This window comes from Ranitomeya imitator, chromosome 6 (genome assembly GCF_032444005.1).
Source record: "Ranitomeya imitator isolate aRanImi1 chromosome 6, aRanImi1.pri, whole genome shotgun sequence".
NCBI lineage: Eukaryota > Metazoa > Chordata > Amphibia > Anura > Dendrobatidae > Ranitomeya > Ranitomeya imitator.
Window position 1 is genome coordinate 139,402,947 of NC_091287.1, and position 21,444 is coordinate 139,424,390.

General features: G+C 42.2%; 1 protein-coding gene across 1 annotated transcript in view; it reads left to right on the forward strand.

The window, feature by feature from the left end:
- The window catches only part of LARS2 (leucyl-tRNA synthetase 2, mitochondrial), a 294,954-nt gene that overhangs the window by 187,397 nt on the left and 86,113 nt on the right, over window positions 1-21,444 (forward strand). The window contains exons 8-9 of the mRNA XM_069730157.1: window positions 12,639-12,746; window positions 20,628-20,787. Coding sequence (XP_069586258.1) covers window positions 12,639-12,746; window positions 20,628-20,787 — 268 coding nt within the window. The remainder of the gene's footprint in view (window positions 1-12,638; window positions 12,747-20,627; window positions 20,788-21,444) is intronic.

Below are 21,444 nucleotides of genomic sequence, written 5' to 3' on the forward strand. Positions count from 1 at the left end.
GGGGGAGTGGTAGTTTAGCCCAGGGGGGGTGGCTTCACCCCCTCGTGGCTACGATCGCTCTGATTGGCTGTTGAAAGTGAAACTGCCAATCAGAGCGATTTGTAATATTTCACCTATTATAACGGGTGAAATATTACAATCCAGCCATGGCCGATGCTGAAATATCATCGGCCATGGCTGGAAATACTAGTGTGCCCCCACCCCACCCCACCGATCGCCCCCCCCAGCCCTCCGATCTGGCCGGTACACTGCTCCGGCTCCCCTCCGTCCAGTGCTCCGCTCCCCCCCGTGCTCTTGTCCGCTCCCCCCGTGCTCCAATCACCCCCCCGTGCTCCAATCACCCCCCCTGCACTCCGATCCACCCCCCCGGTGCTCCGTTCCACCCCCCCGTGCTCCATTCCAGCCCCCCCGTGCTCCGTTCCACGCCCCCCGTGCTCCGTTCCACCCCTCCCGCACTCCGATTCCCCCCCCCGTGCTCCGATCCCCCCCCCCCCCCCGTGGTCCTCCCCCACCCCATCATACTTACCGATCCAGCCGGGGTCCCGTCCGTCTTCTCCCTGGGCGCCGCCATCTTCCAAAATGGCGGGCGCATGCGCAGTGCGCCCGCCGAATCTGCCGGCCGGCAGATTCGTTCCAAAGTGCATTTTGATCACTGAGATAGATTATATCTCAGTGATCAAAATAAAAAAAATAATAAATGACCCCCCCCCCCCCCCCCCCCCGCTTTGTCACCCCCATAGGTAGGGACAATAAAAAAATAAAGAAATTTTTTTTTTCCACTAATGTTAGAATATCGTTAGGGGTAGGGTTAGGGGTAGGGGTAGGGGTAGGGTTAGGGTTAGGGCTAGGGGTAGGGTTAGGGCTAGGGTTAGGGTTTCGGTATGTGCACACGTATTCTGGTCCTCTGCGGATTTTTCCGCTGCGGATTTGATAAATCCGCAGTGCTAAACCGCTGCGGATTTATGGCGGATTTACCGCGGTTTTTCTGCGCATTTCACTGCGGTTTTACAACTGCGATTTTCTATTTGAGCAGTTGTAAAACCGCTGCGGAATCCGCACAAAGAAGTGACATGCTGCGGAATGTCAACCGCTGCGTTTCCGTGCAGTTTTTCCGCAGCATGGGCACAGCGATTTTTGTTTCCCGTAGGTTTACATTGAACTGTAAACTCATGGGAAACTGCTGCGGATCCGCAGCGTTTTCCGCAGCGTGTGCACATACCTTTAGAATTAGGCTATGTGCACACTGTGCGGATTTGGCTGCGGATTGGCCGCTGCGGATTCGCAGCAGTGTTCCATCAGGTTTACAGTACCATGTAAACATATGAAAAACCAAATCCGCTGTGCCCATGGTGCGGAAAATACCGCGCGGAAACACTGCGTTGTATTTTCCGCAGCATGTCAATTCTTTGTGCGGATTCCGCAGCGTTTTACACCTGTTCCTCAATAGGAATCCGCAGGTGAAATCCGCACAAAAAACACTGGAAATCCGCGGAAAATCCGCAGGTAAAACGCAGTGCCTTTTACCCGCGGATTTTTCAAAAATGGTGCGAAAATATCTCACACGAATCCGCAACGTGGGCACATAGCCTTAGGGTTAGGGTTGGAATTAGGGTTGTGGTTATGGTTAGGGGTGTGTTGGGGTTAGGGTTGTGGTTAGGGGTGTGTTGCGGTTAGGGTTGTGTTTAGGGTTATGGCTACAGTTGGGATTAGGGTTAGGGGTGTGTTGGGGTTAGTGTTGGAGGTAGAATTGAGGGGTTACCACTGTTTAGGCACATCAGGGGTCTCCAAACGCAACATGGCGCCACCATTGATTCCAGCCAATCTCGTATTCAAAAAGTCAAATGGTGCTCCCTCACTTCCGAGCCCTGACGTGTGCCCAAACAGTGGTTTACCCCCACATATGGGGTACCAGCATACTCAGGACAAACTGCGCAACAATAACTGGGGTCCAATTTCTCCTGTTACCCTTGTGAATCAAAAAAAATGCTTGCTAAAACATAATTTTTGAGGAAAGAAAAATGATTTTTTATTTTCACGGCTCTGCGTTGTAAACGTCTGTGAAGCACTTGGGGGTTCAAAGTGCTCACCACATATCTAGATAAGTTCCTTGGAGGGTCTAATTTCTAAAATGGGGTCACTTGTGGGGGTTTCTACTGTTTAGGCACACCAGGGGCTCTGCAAACGCAACGTGACACCCGCAGACCATTCCATCAAAGTCTGCATTTCAAAAGTCACTACTTCACTTCTGAGCCCCGACGTGTGCCCAAACAGTGGTTTACCCCCACATATGGGGTATCACCGTACTCAGGAGAAACTGGACAACAAATATTGGGGTCAAATTTCTCCTGTTACCCTTGGGAAAATTAAAAAATTCTGGGCTAAATAATTATTTTTGAGGAAAGAAAACGTATTTATTATTTTCACGGCTCTGCATTATAAACTTCTATGAAGCGCTTGGGGGTTCAAAGTGCTCACCACACATCTAGATAAGTTCCTTTCGGGGTCTAGTTTCCAAAATGCGGTCACTTGTGGGGGGTTTCTACTGTTAAGCCACATCAGGGGCTCTGCAAACGCAACGTGACGCCCACAGAGCATTCCATCAAAGTCTGCATTTCAAAACGTCACTACTTCACTTCCGACCCTCGGCATGTGCCCAAACAGTGGTTTACCCCCACATATGGGGTATCAGCGTACTCAGGAGAAACTGGACAACAACTTTTGGGGTCCAATTTCTTCTGTAACCCTTGGGAAAATAAAAAATTCTGGGCTAAATAATTATTTTTGAGGAAAGAAAACGTATTTATTATTTTCACGGCTCTGCATTATAAACTTCTATGAAGCACTTGGGGGTTCAAAGTGCTCACCACACATCTAGATAAGTTCCTTTGGGGGTCTAGTTTCCAAAATGGGGTCACTTGTGGGGGGTTTCTACTGTTAAGCCACATCAGGGGCTCTGCAAACGCAACGTGACGCCCACAGAGCATTCCATCAAAGTCTGCATTTCAAAACGTCACTACTTCACTTCCGAGCCCCGGCATGTGCCCAAACAGTGATTTACCCCCACATATGGGGTATCATCGTACTCAGGAGAAACTGGACAACAACTTTTGGGGTCAAATTTCTCCTGTTACCCTTGGGAAAATAAAAAATTGCAGGCTAAAAGATCATTTGTGAGAAAATAAAATTTTTTTTTTTTTCATGGCTCTGCGTTATAAACTTCTGTGAAGCACTTGGGGGTTCAAAGTCCTCACCACACATCTAGATTAGTTCCTTTGGGGGTCTAGTTTCCAAAATGGTGTCATTTCTGGGGGATCTCCAATGTTTAGGCACACAGGGGCTCTCCAAACGTGACATGGTGTCCGCTAATGATTGGAGCTAATTTTCCATTTAAAAAGCCAAATGGCGTGCCATCCCTTCCGAGCCCTGCCGTGCGCCCAAACAGTGGTTTACCCCCACATATGGGGTATCACCGTACTCAGGAGAAACTGGACAACAAATATTGGGGTCAAATTTCTCCTGTTACCCTTGGGAAAATTAAAAAATTCTGGGCTAAATAATTATTTTTGAGGAAAGAAAACGTATTTATTATTTTCACGGCTCTGCATTATAAACTTCTATGAAGCGCTTGGGGGTTCAAAGTGCTCACCACACATCTAGATAAGTTCCTTTCGGGGTCTAGTTTCCAAAATGCGGTCACTTGTGGGGGGTTTCTACTGTTAAGCCACATCAGGGGCTCTGCAAACGCAACGTGACGCCCACAGAGCATTCCATCAAAGTCTGCATTTCAAAACGTCACTACTTCACTTCCGACCCTCGGCATGTGCCCAAACAGTGGTTTACCCCCACATATGGGGTATCAGCGTACTCAGGAGAAACTGGACAACAACTTTTGGGGTCCAATTTCTTCTGTAACCCTTGGGAAAATAAAAAATTCTGGGCTAAATAATTATTTTTGAGGAAAGAAAACGTATTTATTATTTTCACGGCTCTGCATTATAAACTTCTATGAAGCACTTGGGGGTTCAAAGTGCTCACCACACATCTAGATAAGTTCCTTTGGGGGTCTAGTTTCCAAAATGGGGTCACTTGTGGGGGGTTTCTACTGTTAAGCCACATCAGGGGCTCTGCAAACGCAACGTGACGCCCACAGAGCATTCCATCAAAGTCTGCATTTCAAAACGTCACTACTTCACTTCCGAGCCCCGGCATGTGCCCAAACAGTGATTTACCCCCACATATGGGGTATCATCGTACTCAGGAGAAACTGGACAACAACTTTTGGGGTCAAATTTCTCCTGTTACCCTTGGGAAAATAAAAAATTGCAGGCTAAAAGATCATTTGTGAGAAAATAAAATTTTTTTTTTTTTCATGGCTCTGCGTTATAAACTTCTGTGAAGCACTTGGGGGTTCAAAGTCCTCACCACACATCTAGATTAGTTCCTTTGGGGGTCTAGTTTCCAAAATGGTGTCATTTCTGGGGGATCTCCAATGTTTAGGCACACAGGGGCTCTCCAAACGTGACATGGTGTCCGCTAATGATTGGAGCTAATTTTCCATTTAAAAAGCCAAATGGCGTGCCATCCCTTCCGAGCCCTGCCGTGCGCCCAAACAGTGGTTTACCCCCACATATTGGGTATCTGCGTACTCAGGACAAACAGGACAACAATATTTGGGGTCCAATTTCTCCTATTATCCTTGGCAAAATAGGAAATTCCAGGCTAAAAAATCATTTTTGAGGAAAGAAAAATTATTTTTTATTTTCATGGCTCTGCGTTATAAACTTCTGTGAAGCACCTGGGGGTTTAAAGTGCTCAATATGCATCTAGATAAGTTCCTTGGGGGGTCTAGTTTCCAAAATGGGGTCACTTGTGGGGGAGCTCCAATGTTTAGGCACACAGGGGCTCTCCAAACGCGACATGGTGTCCGCTAACAATTGGAGCTAATTTTCCATTCAAAAAGTCAAATGGCGCGCCTTCCCTTCCGAGCCCTGCTGAGTGCCCAAACAGTGGTTTACCCCCATATATGAGGTATCGACGTACTCGGGAGAAATTGCCCAACAAATTTTATGATCCATTTTACCCTACTGCCCATGTGAAAATGAAAAAATTGAGGCGAAAAGAATTTTTTTGTGAAAAAAAAGTACTTTTTCATTTTTACAGATCAATTTGTGAAGCACCTGAGGGTTTAAAGTGCTCACTAGGCATCTAAATAAGTTCCTTGGGGGGTCTAGTTTCCAAAATGGGGTCACTTGTGGGGGAGCGCCAATGTTTAGGCACACAGGAGCTCTCCAAACGCGACATGGTGTCCGCTAACGATGGAAATAATTTTTCATTCAAAAAGTCAAATGGCGCTCCTTCCCTTCCGAGCCTTACCATGTGCCCAAACAGTGGTTTACCCCCACATGTGAGGTATTGGTGTACTCAGGAGAAATTGCCCAACACATTTTAGGATCCATTTTATCCTGTTGCCCATGTGAAAATGAAAAAATTGAGGCTAAAAGAATTTGTTTGTGAAAAAAAAGTACTTTTTCATTTTTACGGATTAATTTGTGAAGCACCTGGGGGTTCAAAGTGCTCACTATGCATCTAGATAAGTTCCTTGGGGCGTCTAGTTTCCAAAATGGGGTCACTTGTGGGGGAGCTCCAATTTTTAGGCACACGGGGGCTCTCCAAACGTGACATGGTGTCCGCTAAAGAGTGGAGCCAATTTTTGATTCAAAAAGTCAAATGGCGCTCCTTCCCTTCCAAGCCCTGCCGTGCGCCCAAACAGTGGTTTACCCCCACATATGAGGTATCAGCGTACTCAGGACAAATTGGACAACAACTTTCGTGGTTCAGTTTCTCCTTTTACCATTGGGAAAATAAAAAAATTGTTGCTAAAAGATAATTTTTGTGACTAAAAAGTTAAATGTTCATTTTTTCCTTCCATGTTGCTTCTGCTGCTGTGAAGCACCTGAAGGGTTAATAAACTTCTTGAATGTGGTTTTGAGTACCTTGAGGGGTGCAGTTTTTAGAATGGTGTCACTTTTGGGTATTTTCAGCCATATAGACCCCTCAAACTGACTTCAAATGTGAGGTGGTCCCTAAAAAAAATGGTTTTGTAAATTTCGTTGTAAAAATGACAAATCGCTGGTCAAATTTTAACCCTTATAACTTCCTAACAAAAAAAAATTTTGTTTCCAAAATTGTGCTGATGTAAAGTAAACATGTGGGAAATGTTATTTATTAACTATTTTGTGTCACATATCTCTCTGGTTTAACAGAATAAAAATTCAAAATGTGAAAATTGCGAAATTTTCAAAATTTTCGCCAAATTTCCGTTTTTATCACATATAAACGCAGAATTTATTGACCTAAATTTACCACTAACATGAAGCCCAATATGTCACGAAAAAACAATCTCAGAACCGCTAGGATCCGTTGAAGCGTTCCTGAGTTATTACCTCATAAAGGGACACTGGTCAGAATTGCAAAAAACGGCAAGGTCTTTAAGGTCAAAATAGGCTGGGTCATGAAGGGGTTAAGTGTTGTATCTCTGTGTGTGTCTCTCGATCTCACTCTGTAGCCGCTTCCTCCTCTTCTCTCCAAATACTTATATGGGCAACTGTAATCTGATCTCTCCTCTATAGAGATGGATGTTATCATTGAATTCAGAGTGAATGAATAGTGTAGGAAATGGGAAAGCAAAGAAGCTTGAATGCTTGTTTTTGTTCTTTTAAATTTGGAGATACAATTTAAAAGGATGGCCATAATTGTTTTTTAAAAGTTTCTGAATGGAATAAACTAATAAAAGAAGCAATACTTATGTCAACTAGACCCTCAATGTTCCCAATTCAATAATGCCCGGTGCCATGACAGGCATTACTTCCCGCTGCAGCAATGACATTTAGACATAGGTACACGTGATTGCAGGCAATCACTTACTATAGCTATTCACAGATCTTGCCTTCAATGAAATGTAATACCCACAGTGGCATGGAAAAGTTTGGGCACCCCTGGTAAAAAATTACTGTTATTGTGAATAGTTAAACAAGTTAAAATTACAAAAAGGAAAATAGGCTGATGCAAATTCGGGCACCCTTGGAAAGTTGTGTGCTCAGATAACTTTATCCAACGTTTCAGGCCTTAATTAGCCTGTTATGGATATGGCTTGTTCACTAGCATCGTTAGGAAAGTCCAGGTGATGCAAATTTCACAGCTTTATAAAAACCCAGCCTCCTCTAGCCTTGTGCCAAAAAACAGCATCAAGGGTTCTTCTAAGGAGCTGTCTAGCACTCTGAAAATTAAAATGGTGCAGTTCTACAATGCAGAAGGAGGCTATAAGAAACGTTTTTATGTTGCTCTTTCCTGTGTTTGAAATCTATTTAAAAATGGCAGTTAACGGGAACAGTGGAGGTCAAGATAAGGTCTGGAAGACCAAGCAATATTTCAGTGAGAGCTGCTCGTAGGATTGCTAGAGAAGAAAATCAGAATCCCTGCTTCACCGCAAAAGACCTACAGAAAGATTTAGCAGACTTTGTAGTTGTGGTACATTGTTCTTCTGTTCAGAGACATCGGCACAAATGTGGCCTTCATGTAAAAGTCAGAAGAAAACCTGTTCTGCGTCCTCACCATAAAATTCAGCGTCGGAAGTATACAAAAGAACATCTAAACAAGTCGGATGCATTTTGGAAACAAGTCCTGTGGACTGATGAGTTTAAAAAATAACTCTTTGTCGACAGTGATCAAAGTTATGTGTTGCGAGAAAAGGGTGCAAAATTTCAGGAAAAGAACATGTTGTCAGCCATTAAGCATGGGAGTGGATCAGTCATGCTTTGGGTTTGTATACAGCCTTTGACACGGGGACAATTTCATAGGTAGAGGGAAGAATGGATTCAATTAAATTTCAACAAGTTCTTGATGCAAGCATAAAACCAACAGTAAAAAAGTTGAAAAGAGGATGGCTTCTACCAATGGATAATGATCCTAAACACACTTCAAAATCCACAATAGACGACTTCAAAATGTGCAAGCTGAAGGTTATATAGACCTCTGATCTAAACATCATTGAAAATCTTTGGCTGGACCTCTAAATAGCAGTACATACCAGTAGGGATGGGCGACCCAAACTGTAAAGTTCGGGACCATACCGAACACATAGTGTGCGGTCACACGGTCCCGAACAGGGGTTTCCATGGGAAACCCATGTTACAGTTCGGGTCCAATTCTGGCTGTAAAAAAAAAACAGAAAATTAATAATAAACATTATAATTATACTTACCTGTCCAGCTACGCGTCCTCCCGTCCCGCTGTCTCCTGGCTGCATCTGCTTCCAGGTCGACTCATTACCTTCTGCCGGTATTCACTGCATTCGGCAATCTTCAGCTTTTTCCGGCAGTGTTCGTGTGGTGACATCACTGCACTAACACTGCCGGAAAAAGACAAAGACTGCTGAGTGCAGTGAATACTGCCAGCAGTTAATGAGCGGCCCCGGAAGCAGATGCGGCCAGGAGACAGCGGGATGGGAGGACATGTCGCTGGACAGGTAAGTATAATTATATTTATTATTAATTTTCTGCTTTTTTTTTTTTTTTACAGCTCCCCCTGCCCCATCCCATATCTGTAAAGTCCGAGTTAGGGGTTCGGACACAAGTTCGTGTCATCTCTGGCCCCCAACTCGAACTTTGCAAAAAAACTCTGGCGAACCCGCCGATCCCGAGCATCAGGGGGTTCGCCCATCACTACATACAAGACAACCCAGGAATCTCATAGAACTGGAAGAATTTTCCAAGGAAGAATGGATGAAAATCCCTCAAACAAGAATTGAAATACTCTTGGCTGGCTACAAAAAGCATTTGCAAGCTGTGAGGCTATGTGCACACGTTGCGGATTAGGCTTAGGAATTTCTGGTGTGGATTCTGCCTCTCCTGGCAGAAAACGCAGCTGCGAATTTGTCGCGTTTTTTGTGCATTTTTGCTGCGGTTTTCCTGCGGATTTGCTGCGTTTTTTACCCCCGCGGTTTTCTATAAACGAATGCGTACAAAAACACTGCTGGTTCACAGAAAAGAAGTGACATGGTACTTCTTTTAAACCGCAGCGTATTTTCCGCAAAGTGTGCACAGCATTTTCTTTTTCTCATTGAATTACACTGTACTGTAAATCAATTGCAGATATGCAGCGTTTCTGCACCTCAAAAAACGCTGCGGATCCGCAGAGAATCCGCAACGTGTGCACATACCCTGATACTTTCAAAAGGAGGTGTTACTAGGTACTAAACATGCAGGGTGCCCAAAACATTGGACAGGCCCATATTCCTTTTTTTTGTCATTTTTATAATGCAAAAGATGAAAAATAAATACATTAAAATGTATACATATATATATGCCTAAAATACAAATGAAATGTGTCATCTTTAACTTTACTCCTTTTAGAGATCATTTCATCTTCAACTTTTTTAACTTTTCACAATAACAGTAATTTTGACCAGGGGTGCCCAAACTTTTACATGCCACTGTAGCACACTAAGTATCTAACTTCTTTGGGGTCCTCCGCCATAATGTAAATGGGACTATACTGCTGGCAAGTTTCCCTCTAACTATTGGTTTTTAAAGTCTCAAGACAAAATAAATTATTTGGAACATGAAAATGCATGCAAATATACAAGCGTGTTTACTGAATTACTTTATATAGTATATCATTCTTATTCGTGTAACGACTTGAAAAAATTAATTTTATCTGTCAGCTAAGGCTGCCCATTTTTATTTGCGTTAATACATGTTATGCCTTGCTAGACGAGATGAGGTTTTTATAGGTCAGCCGATATATCTGCGATCCTTTGCTAACATTTTGTTGTTTAGCTGCAACCAATAATGAAATTCCTTGTACAAAAGTACAAAACAATTGTAATGGATCTCAACTGATCTGGTTCTTTTCTCATCTAAGCTTTTATGTTGCCTCCTGTCCCTGTTAGTAAGTTCAGTTGCCTTTTCTATGTCACCGCTTTGAAGTCAGACGGTATATATTCTTCCTTTGTTCCATGTATTTATGTTGCCCTCTTGAAAGTTAACATTGGCATTCTAGAGACATGTCCTTCTCAGTTGCTGCACCCATTCCATCGAGACATAAGATTTTACATGCATGGAGGTGTTCTTCAAGACTTGCTGTCAAATTCAGGAATCGTCCAGAAGAATGGTTTAAAAAAATATTTTGAATTGATGGTTGAAAACCTCAGCTCACACATCCAAGAATCCTCCTAAAACAGCCTTGGGTAGAAATATCAAATAGTGCTCAGACATGAAAGATGACTAATTTAATCTACTTTACAACCTTAAATGGGTTGTCTAGATTAAAAGAAAAAAAACAAGATAAGGTTTTAGGGGGTCTGTCACTCCCAAATCTTTACTGATAGTATAAAGCCATGCCTTTATTGTAGTAAATGCTGCCTTTATTATATGGAGATGCACCCTAGGTGTGGTCAATAGATCTGGTGCATCATTTTGCCTCCTCACTTAGCATGGACCGCCGATTCTCTCTGTGTTGCTTGACAGCCCTCGCTTGGCCAGAGCAAACGCTGTCTGAGAAGAACACTCTGGTGTGTCCGTGCCGCAGGACACCGCAGGAAAGACGGTGTGCTCCTAATGTTCTCTCGTCTACGCTGTGACCGCTCATCCTACTAATATGGGCTTCAGAAAGAGGAATAGAGGGAGGAGGATCACATTGACTTAGTGGAGATTATAATAAAACCCTTCTCTTTGGGACTGGTCGATATTTCATTTTTGCTCTTTAGTGTTACGTTTCTCTTCTTCCAAGAGGAATGTCATTTTTATTTTTCTGTTGGCCAAGCCATATGAGGGCTTGTTTATTTGCAGGAGGAGCTGCAATTTTGAATGACAATATTCTTTTTACCATATGATGCATTGGAAATCGGGGGGAAAAAACATTCAAGTGGTGTGAAGTGCAAATGGTGTGAAAAAATGCAATTCCTCTGCTGTTTTTAGGGAGCTCATTGTCCACTAAAAATGACGAGACAACATGAGTCTTCGGATCTCTACAATTATGACCAGACTAAATTTTTGATATTTTAGTAGTAAAAAAAAATGCCAGAAATTTGTAAAAAGAAAGATAACTAAAATCTTAAAATGTTTATTTAGCTATATTCTGAGATTGGGAACTCTTTTGTTTTTCCATCAATGGAGCTGTGTGAAGACTTTTTTTGTGTGCCAAGCTGTAGTTTTTATTTATACCTTTTTGAGGGCATATTTGACATATTGATCACTTTATATTGCATGTGTTCCAAATCGAAAAACTGTTTGCCTGAAGTGTTGTACGTGGATTATTAAAATATTTTATAATTTGATGTCACCCTGCACTTACTGAAATAACTGTAGCTTCATGTATATGGGCAGCATTAAATGTGCAAGTGAAATGTACTATTATTCTTTTTTTATGTCTATTAACCCATTTACGACCTATGATGTATAGGTATGTCATAAGTTGCTTCCACCTCTTTAATGCAGGCTCTAGCGCTGAGCTCACATCTTTTCTGACACATAACAACTGATTTGATCAGTCATATGCACGTAACAGCTGGCGGGTAGAATCGTGATCCACCCGCAGCGGTTAACATGTTGAATGCCACTGTCAATCTCTGACAGCTGCAGTTAACTTGCGCTGGAATCGCGTCACAAATCCCGCCCATCGGCGCCCCTGTTACATGATCACGGGGCGCGATGGGTTAGCATTACAGCCTGATGGTCTGCAGGAGACCACCATGCCTGTCATTGCAGATTTCCTGAGGACGCAAGCCCGTGGCTACATGTAGCACAAGCTATTGGATGATCACAGCTTCAAGTCTCCTAATGGGAGTATTCAAGCCAGTAAAAAGGGTAAAAAAAAAAAAAAAGTTTTAAAAAATAATTGTTTTAAATTAATTTAAAAATGTTAAAAATGTAAAAGTTTACATCACTACCCTTTTTTCCCCCTTTCAAAATTAAAACAATATCAAATACAGATACACATATTTGGTATCACCACGTTCAGAAACGACCTATCGAAATATAAAAAGAATCCAATAAGTAAAATGCATTACAAGAAAAAAAATCTAAACAACAGAATTACGTTTCTTGGTCGTCACAACATTGCAATAACAGACTATCAAAACATCGTATCTACCCCTAAGTGGTATCAATAAAAATGTCAGCTCGGCCCCAGATTATGAGAAAAGGAAACGCTGCGGATCTCGGAAAATGGTTTATTTATTTATTTTTACAAACTTTGGAATTTTTTAGTTATAATGGCCATGTAGTTTTAGTATTCAGTGAACATGGTTAAAAAAAACAACACAAAAAACAACTGTGAAATTGCACTTTTTTTGCAATTTCACAGCACTTGTTTTTTTTCCCGGTTTTCCAGTACACTATATGGTAAAATCAATGGTGTCGTTCAAAAGTACAACTTGTCCCGCAAACAAGCAAGCCCTCACAATGTAATATTGACTGAAAAATAAAAGTTATGGCTCTGGGGAAAAAGGAGAGCAAACCAAAAACGGAAAATCCCAAGGTCGTAAATGGGGTAAATTATTTGCCTTATAAAAATTACAGTGTACATAGAAATAGTTTTCCAATTACTGTAGAATGCTAATTTTCATATGTTTATTGCAGGCAATGAAAGGTGCTTTAGCAGATCTCCCTGAATGGTATGGTGTGAGAAGCATGCAGGCTAACTGGATTGGTGACTGCACTGGCTGCTTTTTTGACTGCATGTTAAAGGTAATTAGTGACTTATTCGACAGGCTAGATTCTGTGCATAGAAGGCCTTATACAGTGGGGCAAAAAAGTATTTAGTCAGTCAGCAATAGTGCAAGTTCCACCTCTTAAAAAGATGAGAGGCGTCTGTAATTTGCATCATAGGTAGACCTCAACTATGGGAGACAAACTGAGAAAAAAAAATCCAGAAAATCACATTGTCTGTTTTTTTAACATTTTATTTGCATATTATGGTGGAAAATAAGTATTTGGTCAGAAACAAACAATCAAGATTTCTGGCTCTCACAGACCTGTAACTTCTTCTTTAAGAGTCTCCTCTTTCCTCCACTCATTACCTGTAGTAATGGCACCTGTTTAAACTTGTTATCAGTATAATAAGACACCTGTGCACACCCTCAAACAGTCTGACTCCAAACTCCACTATGGTGAAGACCAAAGAGCTGTCAAAGGACACCAGAAACAAAATTGTAGCCCTGCACCAGGCTGGGAAGACTGAATCTGCAATAGCCAACCAGCTTGGAGTGAAGAAATCAACAGTGGGAGCAATAATTAGAAAATGGAAGACATACAAGACCACTGATAATCTCCCTCGATCTGGGGCTCCACGCAAAATCCCACCCTGTAGGGTCAGAATGATCACAAGAACGGTGAGCAAAAATCCCAGAACCACGCGGGGGGACCTAGTGAATGAACTGCAGAGAGCTGGGACCAATATAACAAGGCCTACCATAAGTAACACACTACGCCACCATGGACTCAGATCCTGCAGTGCCAGACGTGTCCCACTGCTTAAGCCAGTACATGTCCGGGCCCGTCTGAAGTTTGCTAGAGAGCATTTGGATGATCCAGAGGAGTTTTGGGAGAATGTTCTATGGTCTGATGAAACCAAACTGGAACTGTTTGGTAGAAACACAACTTGTCGTGTTTGGAGGAAAAAGAATACTGAGTTGCATCCATCAAACACCATACCTACTGTAAAGCATGGTGGTGGAAACATCATGCTTTGGGGCTGTTTCTCTGCAAAGGGGCCAGGACGACTGATCCGGGTACATGAAAGAATGAATGGGGCCATGTATTGTGAGATTTTGAGTGCAAACCTCCTTCTATCAGCAAGGGCATTGAAGATGAAACGTGGCTGGGTCTTTCAACATGACAATGATCCAAAGCACACTGCCAGGGCAACGAAGGAGTGGCTTCGTAAGAAGCATTTCAAGGTCCTGGAGTGGCCTAGCCAGTCTCCAGATCTCAACCCTATAGAAAACCTTTGGAGGGAGTTGAAAGTCCGTGTTGCCAAGCGAAAAGCCAAAAACATCACTGCTCTAGAGGAGATCTGCATGGAGGAATGGGCCAACATACCAACAACAGTGTGTGGCAACCTTGTGAAGACTTACAGAAAACGTTTGACCTCTGTCATTGCCAACAAAGGATATATTACAAAGTATTGAGATGAAATTTTGTTTCTGACCAAATACTTATTTTCCACCATAATATGCAAATAAAATGTTAAAAAAACAGACAATGTGATTTTCTGGATTTTTTTTTCTCAGTTTGTCTCCCATAGTTGAGGTCTACCTATGATGTAAATTACAGACGCCTCTCATCTTTTTAAGTGGTGGAACTTGCACTATTGCTGACTGACTAAATACTTTTTTGCCCCACTGTACAAAAAAAGCTATTGTATCAGGAGTTCAATAGTTCAATCCATAATGACCAGCTTGTACTTAAATAAATATTACTTTAGTCCTAATGCTACAGTTCCTTTTTTGTAGGGATAAAAGGTTCACATACTTAAAATGTTATGGATACATATCTTGTAATGTCCAAAATGAGCAATGATTAAAGAGGTTTTCTGACCTCAGAGCTCATACCAATCACAGTTAAAAAAAAGGTCCAATTTCAGTTTAGAAAAGTGGGACAAGTGTCATGTGATCATGCCAGTACAATCTGATTTTTAAACACTTAATATCCGATTTATATCCGATTTACATGCAAATTGGATCTGATTGCAATGTGTCATTTCTGGGGCTGCTGAGAGCTGATGGTTTTAGTATGGGAGAGGGACAATATCCACGGCCCCTTCCCAGACTATTAATATCAGCCAACAGCTGACTGCCTAGCCTTTGCTGGTTATTAATTATAGGGATCCCCCAACATTTTATTGACCAGCCGAGGGAAAGTGTAAAGCTGTGAGCTGATATTAATAGTCTGGGAATCTCTGTGGGTATTAACCCCTTCCCAGGCTATAAACATCTGCCTGCAGCTGTCTGCTTTCCCTTTGCTAAAATGTCAGGAGATCTTACGCCATTTTTTCAGAGATTTATTTATTAATTAAATACATGTACAGTAAGCTACACAAGTACTGTAATAGTTATATATGTCACTGACATCTTTATATCTATTCTATGTGTATATATCCTATTTTGTCGGATCACACTGTGATCTTACTGTAAGCGGCTGCTGAAATGTCGGGTTGTCAAAGACAATGGTGTGTGAAAATCGGATGGCGCTAGCATGTTCTGAGTGCTGTGCAATTTTTTTTCAGCACACCCATTGGCTTGCATTGACGATTCTCGTCCGAGATACGAGAGCAATCGCAGCATGTTGCGATTTTTTTCTCAGCCCAATCTAAGCCGAGAAAAAAAATTGCAGATGAGCTGTGACTCATAGATTAACATTGGTCAGAGTGCAATCCAATTTTTTATTGAATTGCACTCATCAGCTTTTTCTCGCAGATGAGTATGAATCTTTAGACTAAAAGTCTGCTGTCACTCTATGTGACCTCAGACTTGTGAATCCTCACATCGCACACACTGTGCGCTGTGAGGATTCACCAGCACAAGACAGTCATGTCACCGCAAGCGTGGTTTTGCATACTTTCAGCCACATTCCGACTAGATTGGGCCGGCCTTGCTCCAAACACTAGCACTGAGTGAGGCCAAGCCCATCTAGTTGTAACGTGACTGCATGCATGCAGAGAATCTTTACAGCGTGCAGTGCGCGCGATGTGAGGATGCACAAGTCTGCAGTAGCCGTTATCTGTTAAAATTTCAGACATCGCTAAGTACGGTAGTTTCCTTATGCATGAATGGTGCACATAGAGGTTTAGAATTTTGAAATTTGGGTTTAATTATTATTAAATTGAAGAGCACACATGCCATATGTCATTTTTATTATGTGTTTATAAACCTCTTGCTCTTCATTAGGGTCTCATTCATACGTCTGTGATTTTTCACATACAGTGCCTTGCGAAAGTATTTGGCCTCCTGGAACTTTTCAACCTTTTCCCACATATCATGCTTCAAAATAAAGATACCAAATGTAAATTTTTGGTGAAGAATCAACAACAAGTGGAATACAATTATGAAGTTGAACGAAATTTATTGGTTATTTAAAATTTTAGTGGAAATTCAAAAACTGAAAAGTGGGGCGTACAATAATATTCGGCCCCTTTAACTTAATAGTTAAATCGCACCTTTTGCTGCGATTACAGCTGCAAGTCGCTTGGGGTATGTCTCTATCAGTTTTGTACCTCGAGAGACTGAAATTCTTGCCCATTCTTCCATGGCAAACAGCTCGAGCTCAGTGAGGTTTGATGAAGATCGTTTGTGAACAGCAGTTTTCAGCTCTTTCCACAGATTCTCGATTGGATTGAGGTCTGGACTTTGACTTGACCATTCTAACACCTGAATATGTTTTGTTTGTGAACCATTCCATTGTAGATTTTGCGTTATGTTTGGGATCATTGTCTTGTTGGAAGACAAATCTCCGTCCCAGTCTCAGGTCTTTTGCAGACTCCAACAGGTTTTCTTCAAGAATGGTCCTGTATTTGGCTCCATCCATCTTCCCATCAATTTTAACCATCTTCCCTTTCCCTGCTGAAAAAAATCAGGCCCTAACCATGATGCTGCCACCACCATGTTTGACAGTGGGGATGGTGTGTTCAGGGTGATGAGCTGTGTTGCCTTTACGCCAAACATATCGTTTGGCATTATTGCCAAAAAGTTCGATTTTGGTTTCATCTGACCAGAGCACCTTCTTCCACATGTTTGGTGTGTCTCGGTGGCTTGTTGCAAACTTTAAGCTACACTTTTTATGGATATCTTTGAGAAATGGCTTTTTAACTTGCCACTCTTCCATAAAAGCCAGATTTGTGCAGTGTGCGACTGATTGTTGTCCTATGGACAGACTGTCCCACCTCAGCTCTAGATCTCTGCAGTTCATCCAGAGTGATCATGAGCCTCTTGGCTGCATCTCTGATCAGTGTTCTTCTTGTTTGAGATGAAAGTTTAGAGGGACGGCCGGGTCTTGGTAGATTTGCAGTGGTATGATACTCCTTCCATTTCAATATGATCACTTGCACAGTGCTCCTTGGGATGTTTAAAAATTTGGAAATAATTTTCTATCCAAATCTGGCTTTATCTTCTCCACAACAGTATCACGGACCTGCCTGTTGTGTTCCTTGGTCTTCATGATGCTCTCTGTGCTTCAAACAGAACCCTGAGACTATCACAGAGCAGGTGCATTTATACGGAGACTTGATTGCACACAGGTGGATTATATTTATCATCATTAGGCATTTAGGACAACATTGGATCATTCAGAGATCCACAATGAACTTCTGGAGTGAGTTTGCTGCACTGAAAGTAAAGGGGCCGAATAATATTGCACGCCCCACTTTTAAGTTTTTGAATTTCCACAAAAAAAATTTAAAATAACCAATAAATTCCGTTCAACTTCACAATTGTGTTCCACTTGTTGTTGATTCTTCACCAACAATTTACATTTGGTATCTTTATGTTTGAAGCATGATTTGTGGGAAAAGGTTGAAAATTTCCAGGGAGCTGAATACTTTCGCAAGGCACTGTACACAAAAAAACAGTTTGCGCTTCATCAGTGTTATAGATCCAAGTTTCATCAGTGTTCAGATGATGTGTCAGTTTTTACCATCAGTGATTTTCAAGTATGAAAAGATCCTTGACTTGTACAGGTACAGTTATATGAAAAAGTTTGGGCACCCCTATTAATCTTAAGCTTAATGTTTTAAAAAATTGTTTTTTGCAACAGCTATTTGTTTCATATATCTAATAACTGTTGGACACAGTAATGTTTCTGCCTTGAAATGAGGTTTATTGTACTAACAGAAAATGTGTAATCTGCATTCAAACAATACTTGACAGGTGCATAAGCATGGGCACCCTTATCATTTTCTTGTTTTAAATATTCCTACCTACTTTTTACTGACTTACTAAAGCACTTTTTGTTTTTTTAACCTCATTGTGCTTTGAACTTCATAGCCAGGTGTATGCAATCATGAGAAAAGCTGCTTAAAGTGGCCACTTGCAAGTTGTTCTCCTGTTTGAATCTCCTCTGAAGAGTGGCATCATGGGCTCCTCAAAACAACTGTCTAATGATCTGAAAACAAAGATTATTCAACATAGTTGTTCAGGGGAAGGATGCAAAAAGCTGTCTGAGATTTAACCTGTCAATTTCCACTGTGAGGAACATAGTAAGGAAATGGAAGAACACAGGTACAATTCTTGTTAAGGCCAGAAGTGGCAGGCCAAGAAAAACATCAGAAAGGCAGAGAAGAAGAATGGTGAGATCAGTCAAGGACAATCCTCAGACCACCTCCAGAGAGCTGCAGCACCAACTTGCTGCAGATGGTGTCACTGTGCATCGGTCAACTATACAACGCACTTTGCACAAGGAGAAGCTGTATGGGAGAGTGATGCGAAAGAAGCCGTTTCTGCAAGCACGCCACAAACAGAGTCGGCTGAGGTATGCAAAAGCACATTTGGAGAAGCCAATTTCTTTTTGGAAGAAGGTTCTGTGGACTGATGAAACCAAGATTGAGTTGTTTGGTCATACAAAAAAGGTGTTATGCATGGCGGCCAAAAAGCACAGCATTCCAAGAGAAACACTTGCTACCCACAGTAAAATTTGGTGGAGGTTCCATCATGCTTTGGGGCTGTGTGGCCAATGCCGGCACCGGGAATCTTGTTAAAGTTGAGGGACGCATGGCTTCCTCTCAGTATTTATTATTATTATTATTATTATTATTATTTATTGTTATAGCGCCATTTATTCCATGGCGCTTTACATGTGAGGAGGGGTATACATAATAAAAACAAGTACAATAATCTTAAACAATACAAGTCATAACTGGTACAGGAGAAGTGAGGAGCCTGCCCGCGAAGGCTCACAATCTACAAGGGATGGGTGAGGATACAGTAGGAGAGGATAGAGCTGGTCATGCCGCGGTTTGGTCGATCGGTGGTTACTGCAGGTTGTAGGCTTGTCGGAAGAGGTGGGTCTTCAGGTTCTTTTTGAAGGTTTCGATGGTAGGCGAGAGTCTGTGTTGTGGTAGAGGGTTCCAGAGTAGGGGTGATACGCAAGAGAAATATTGTATACGATTGTGGGAAGAGGAGATAAGAGGGGAGTAGAGTAGGAGATCTTGTGAGGATCGGAGGTTGCGTGTAGGTAAGTACCGGGAGACGAGGTCACAGATGTATGGAGGAGACAGGTTGTGGATGGCTTTGTACGTCATGGTTAGGGTTTTGTACTGGAGTCTCTGGGCAATGGGGAGCCAGTGAAGGGATTGACAGAGGGGAGAGGCCGTGGAATAGCGGGGGGACAGGTGGATTAGTCGGACAGCAGCGTTTAGAATAGATTGGAGGGGTGCGAGAGTGTTAGAGGGGAGGCCACAGAGCAGGAGGTTGCAGTAGTCAAGGCGAGAGATGATGAGGGCATGGACTAGGGTTTTTGCAGACTCATGGTTGAGGAATGAACGGATTCGTGAAATATTTTTGAGTTGAAGTCGGCAGGAAGTGGAAAGGGCTTGGATATGTGGTTTGAAGGAGAGATCAGCGTCAAGGATTACCCCGAGGCAGCGAGCTTGTGGGACTGGGGAGAGTGGGCAGCCATTTACTGTAATGGATAGGTTCGTTGGGGGGGTCGCGTGAGATGGGGGAAAGATGATGAATTCTGTTTTGTCCATGTTAAGTTTGAGAAATCTAGCGGAGAAGAAGGATGAAATAGTGGACAGACATTGAGGGATTCTGGTTAGAAGGGAGGTGATATCTGGTCCAGAGATGTAGATCTGTGTGTCATCAGCATAGAGATAGAGAGAAATTTTAGCGTGCACTCAGTCTGCTGGAGGCGAGGTGCTGGTGTAATGGACCAATAGGTCCTAAATGGTAAATACTCGTAATTCACCGCACACTCTGATTAAATGCTGTACAATTAATTCATGCAAAATAAAAGTGTGGATTTATTTATACAATTGGGAGCATAACAGAATAAAGCAGCTCATGCGATCTGACACAACGTTTCGGCTCCGCCGGAGCCTTTTTCACGTGATCGCTTATTCCAGTGTGAAGGGAACATACGGAGGAGGGAAAAGATCCCCGTAGTGACACTAACACTAATGAAGATGCAATGTCCTATGTATGGCTGCTGGCCAGATAAGGGTACTCTGTCTGGATCGCTGTGTTAAGCGGCGCTCCCGCGCCCTGCTTGTGCTGGCGTGTGTCACCACAGGAGAGGTAAATTAGGCAGAAAAGAAATTGACTAAATCTGCTTTATGTTACACATGGATTTAATGTGAATTTTGCTGTGGATTTGCTCCAGGTTTTACTCTGCTATGCAAAGGGTGAAAATACACAGAATATATTGCCATGTTGCAGATTTTCCACCCAATGGTGTTTCTGCCGTCTGTGAAAATACCCTAATGTATCAGGCAGGTATTTGTATGTCATGTTATTCACAGGAGTCTACCCATCCACTGGATATACAGTTTAATACTGGCAGCACGCAGGTGCCCTCCATCCCCAGTGACCAGAGCCCTGCGGTAAACATGACAACTCTGCTTTTACCTTTTTACAGGTGGATGATGCTGAAACTGGAGAAAAGATTTCGGCCTTTGCCTTTAACCCAGAGGCCATCTATGGTGCGTCTCACATTGCTATATTACCAAGTCATAGACTGCTGCATGGGGACAGCAAGGTTAAAGGAGCCTTACAAGAAGCATTTGTCGCAGGCAATGGTAAGCTGTTCTCTTTAGAACATCGTTGTTTTAGACAAGACAGACCAACTGTGAGATTTTTATCTAGGCCGGTTTCATTTATAGGCCAAAATAGAAGATATAAATTATGTAGATCATATTGTTAAAACATTTTAATCCTTTCCCACCACGGCCAATTTCCGTTTTTCTTTTTTTTTTTTCTTATTTGCGTTTTCCCTCCCCTTAATCAAAGCGCCAAACATTTTTTATTTTTCTGTCCACATAGACGTATGACGGCTTTTTTTATGCAGGACGAGTTGTAGTTTTGAGTGACACCATTCATTTTACCACATAGTGTGCAGAAAAATGGGGAAAAAATTCCAAATGTGGTGAATTTGTGAAAAACAACGCAATTCTGACATTTTTTTTTGGGCGTACATTGTGTGGTAAAAAAGACCAGGCAATATAATTTTCTTTATCCGTAGGATTTCGGCAGTGCCATACTTTTTTATTATATTAGTAGTGGAAATAGAACAGAAATTTGTAAAAAAAAAAATATATACCGTGTTTTGCGGACTATAAAATGCACCGGACCGTAAGACGCACCCCAAATTTTGGGAAGGAAAATAGGAAAACCTATTTTTTCATATAATGGTGGTGTGGGGTCCCAGGAGGCAGGATTGCTGCTGCAGGAAGCTG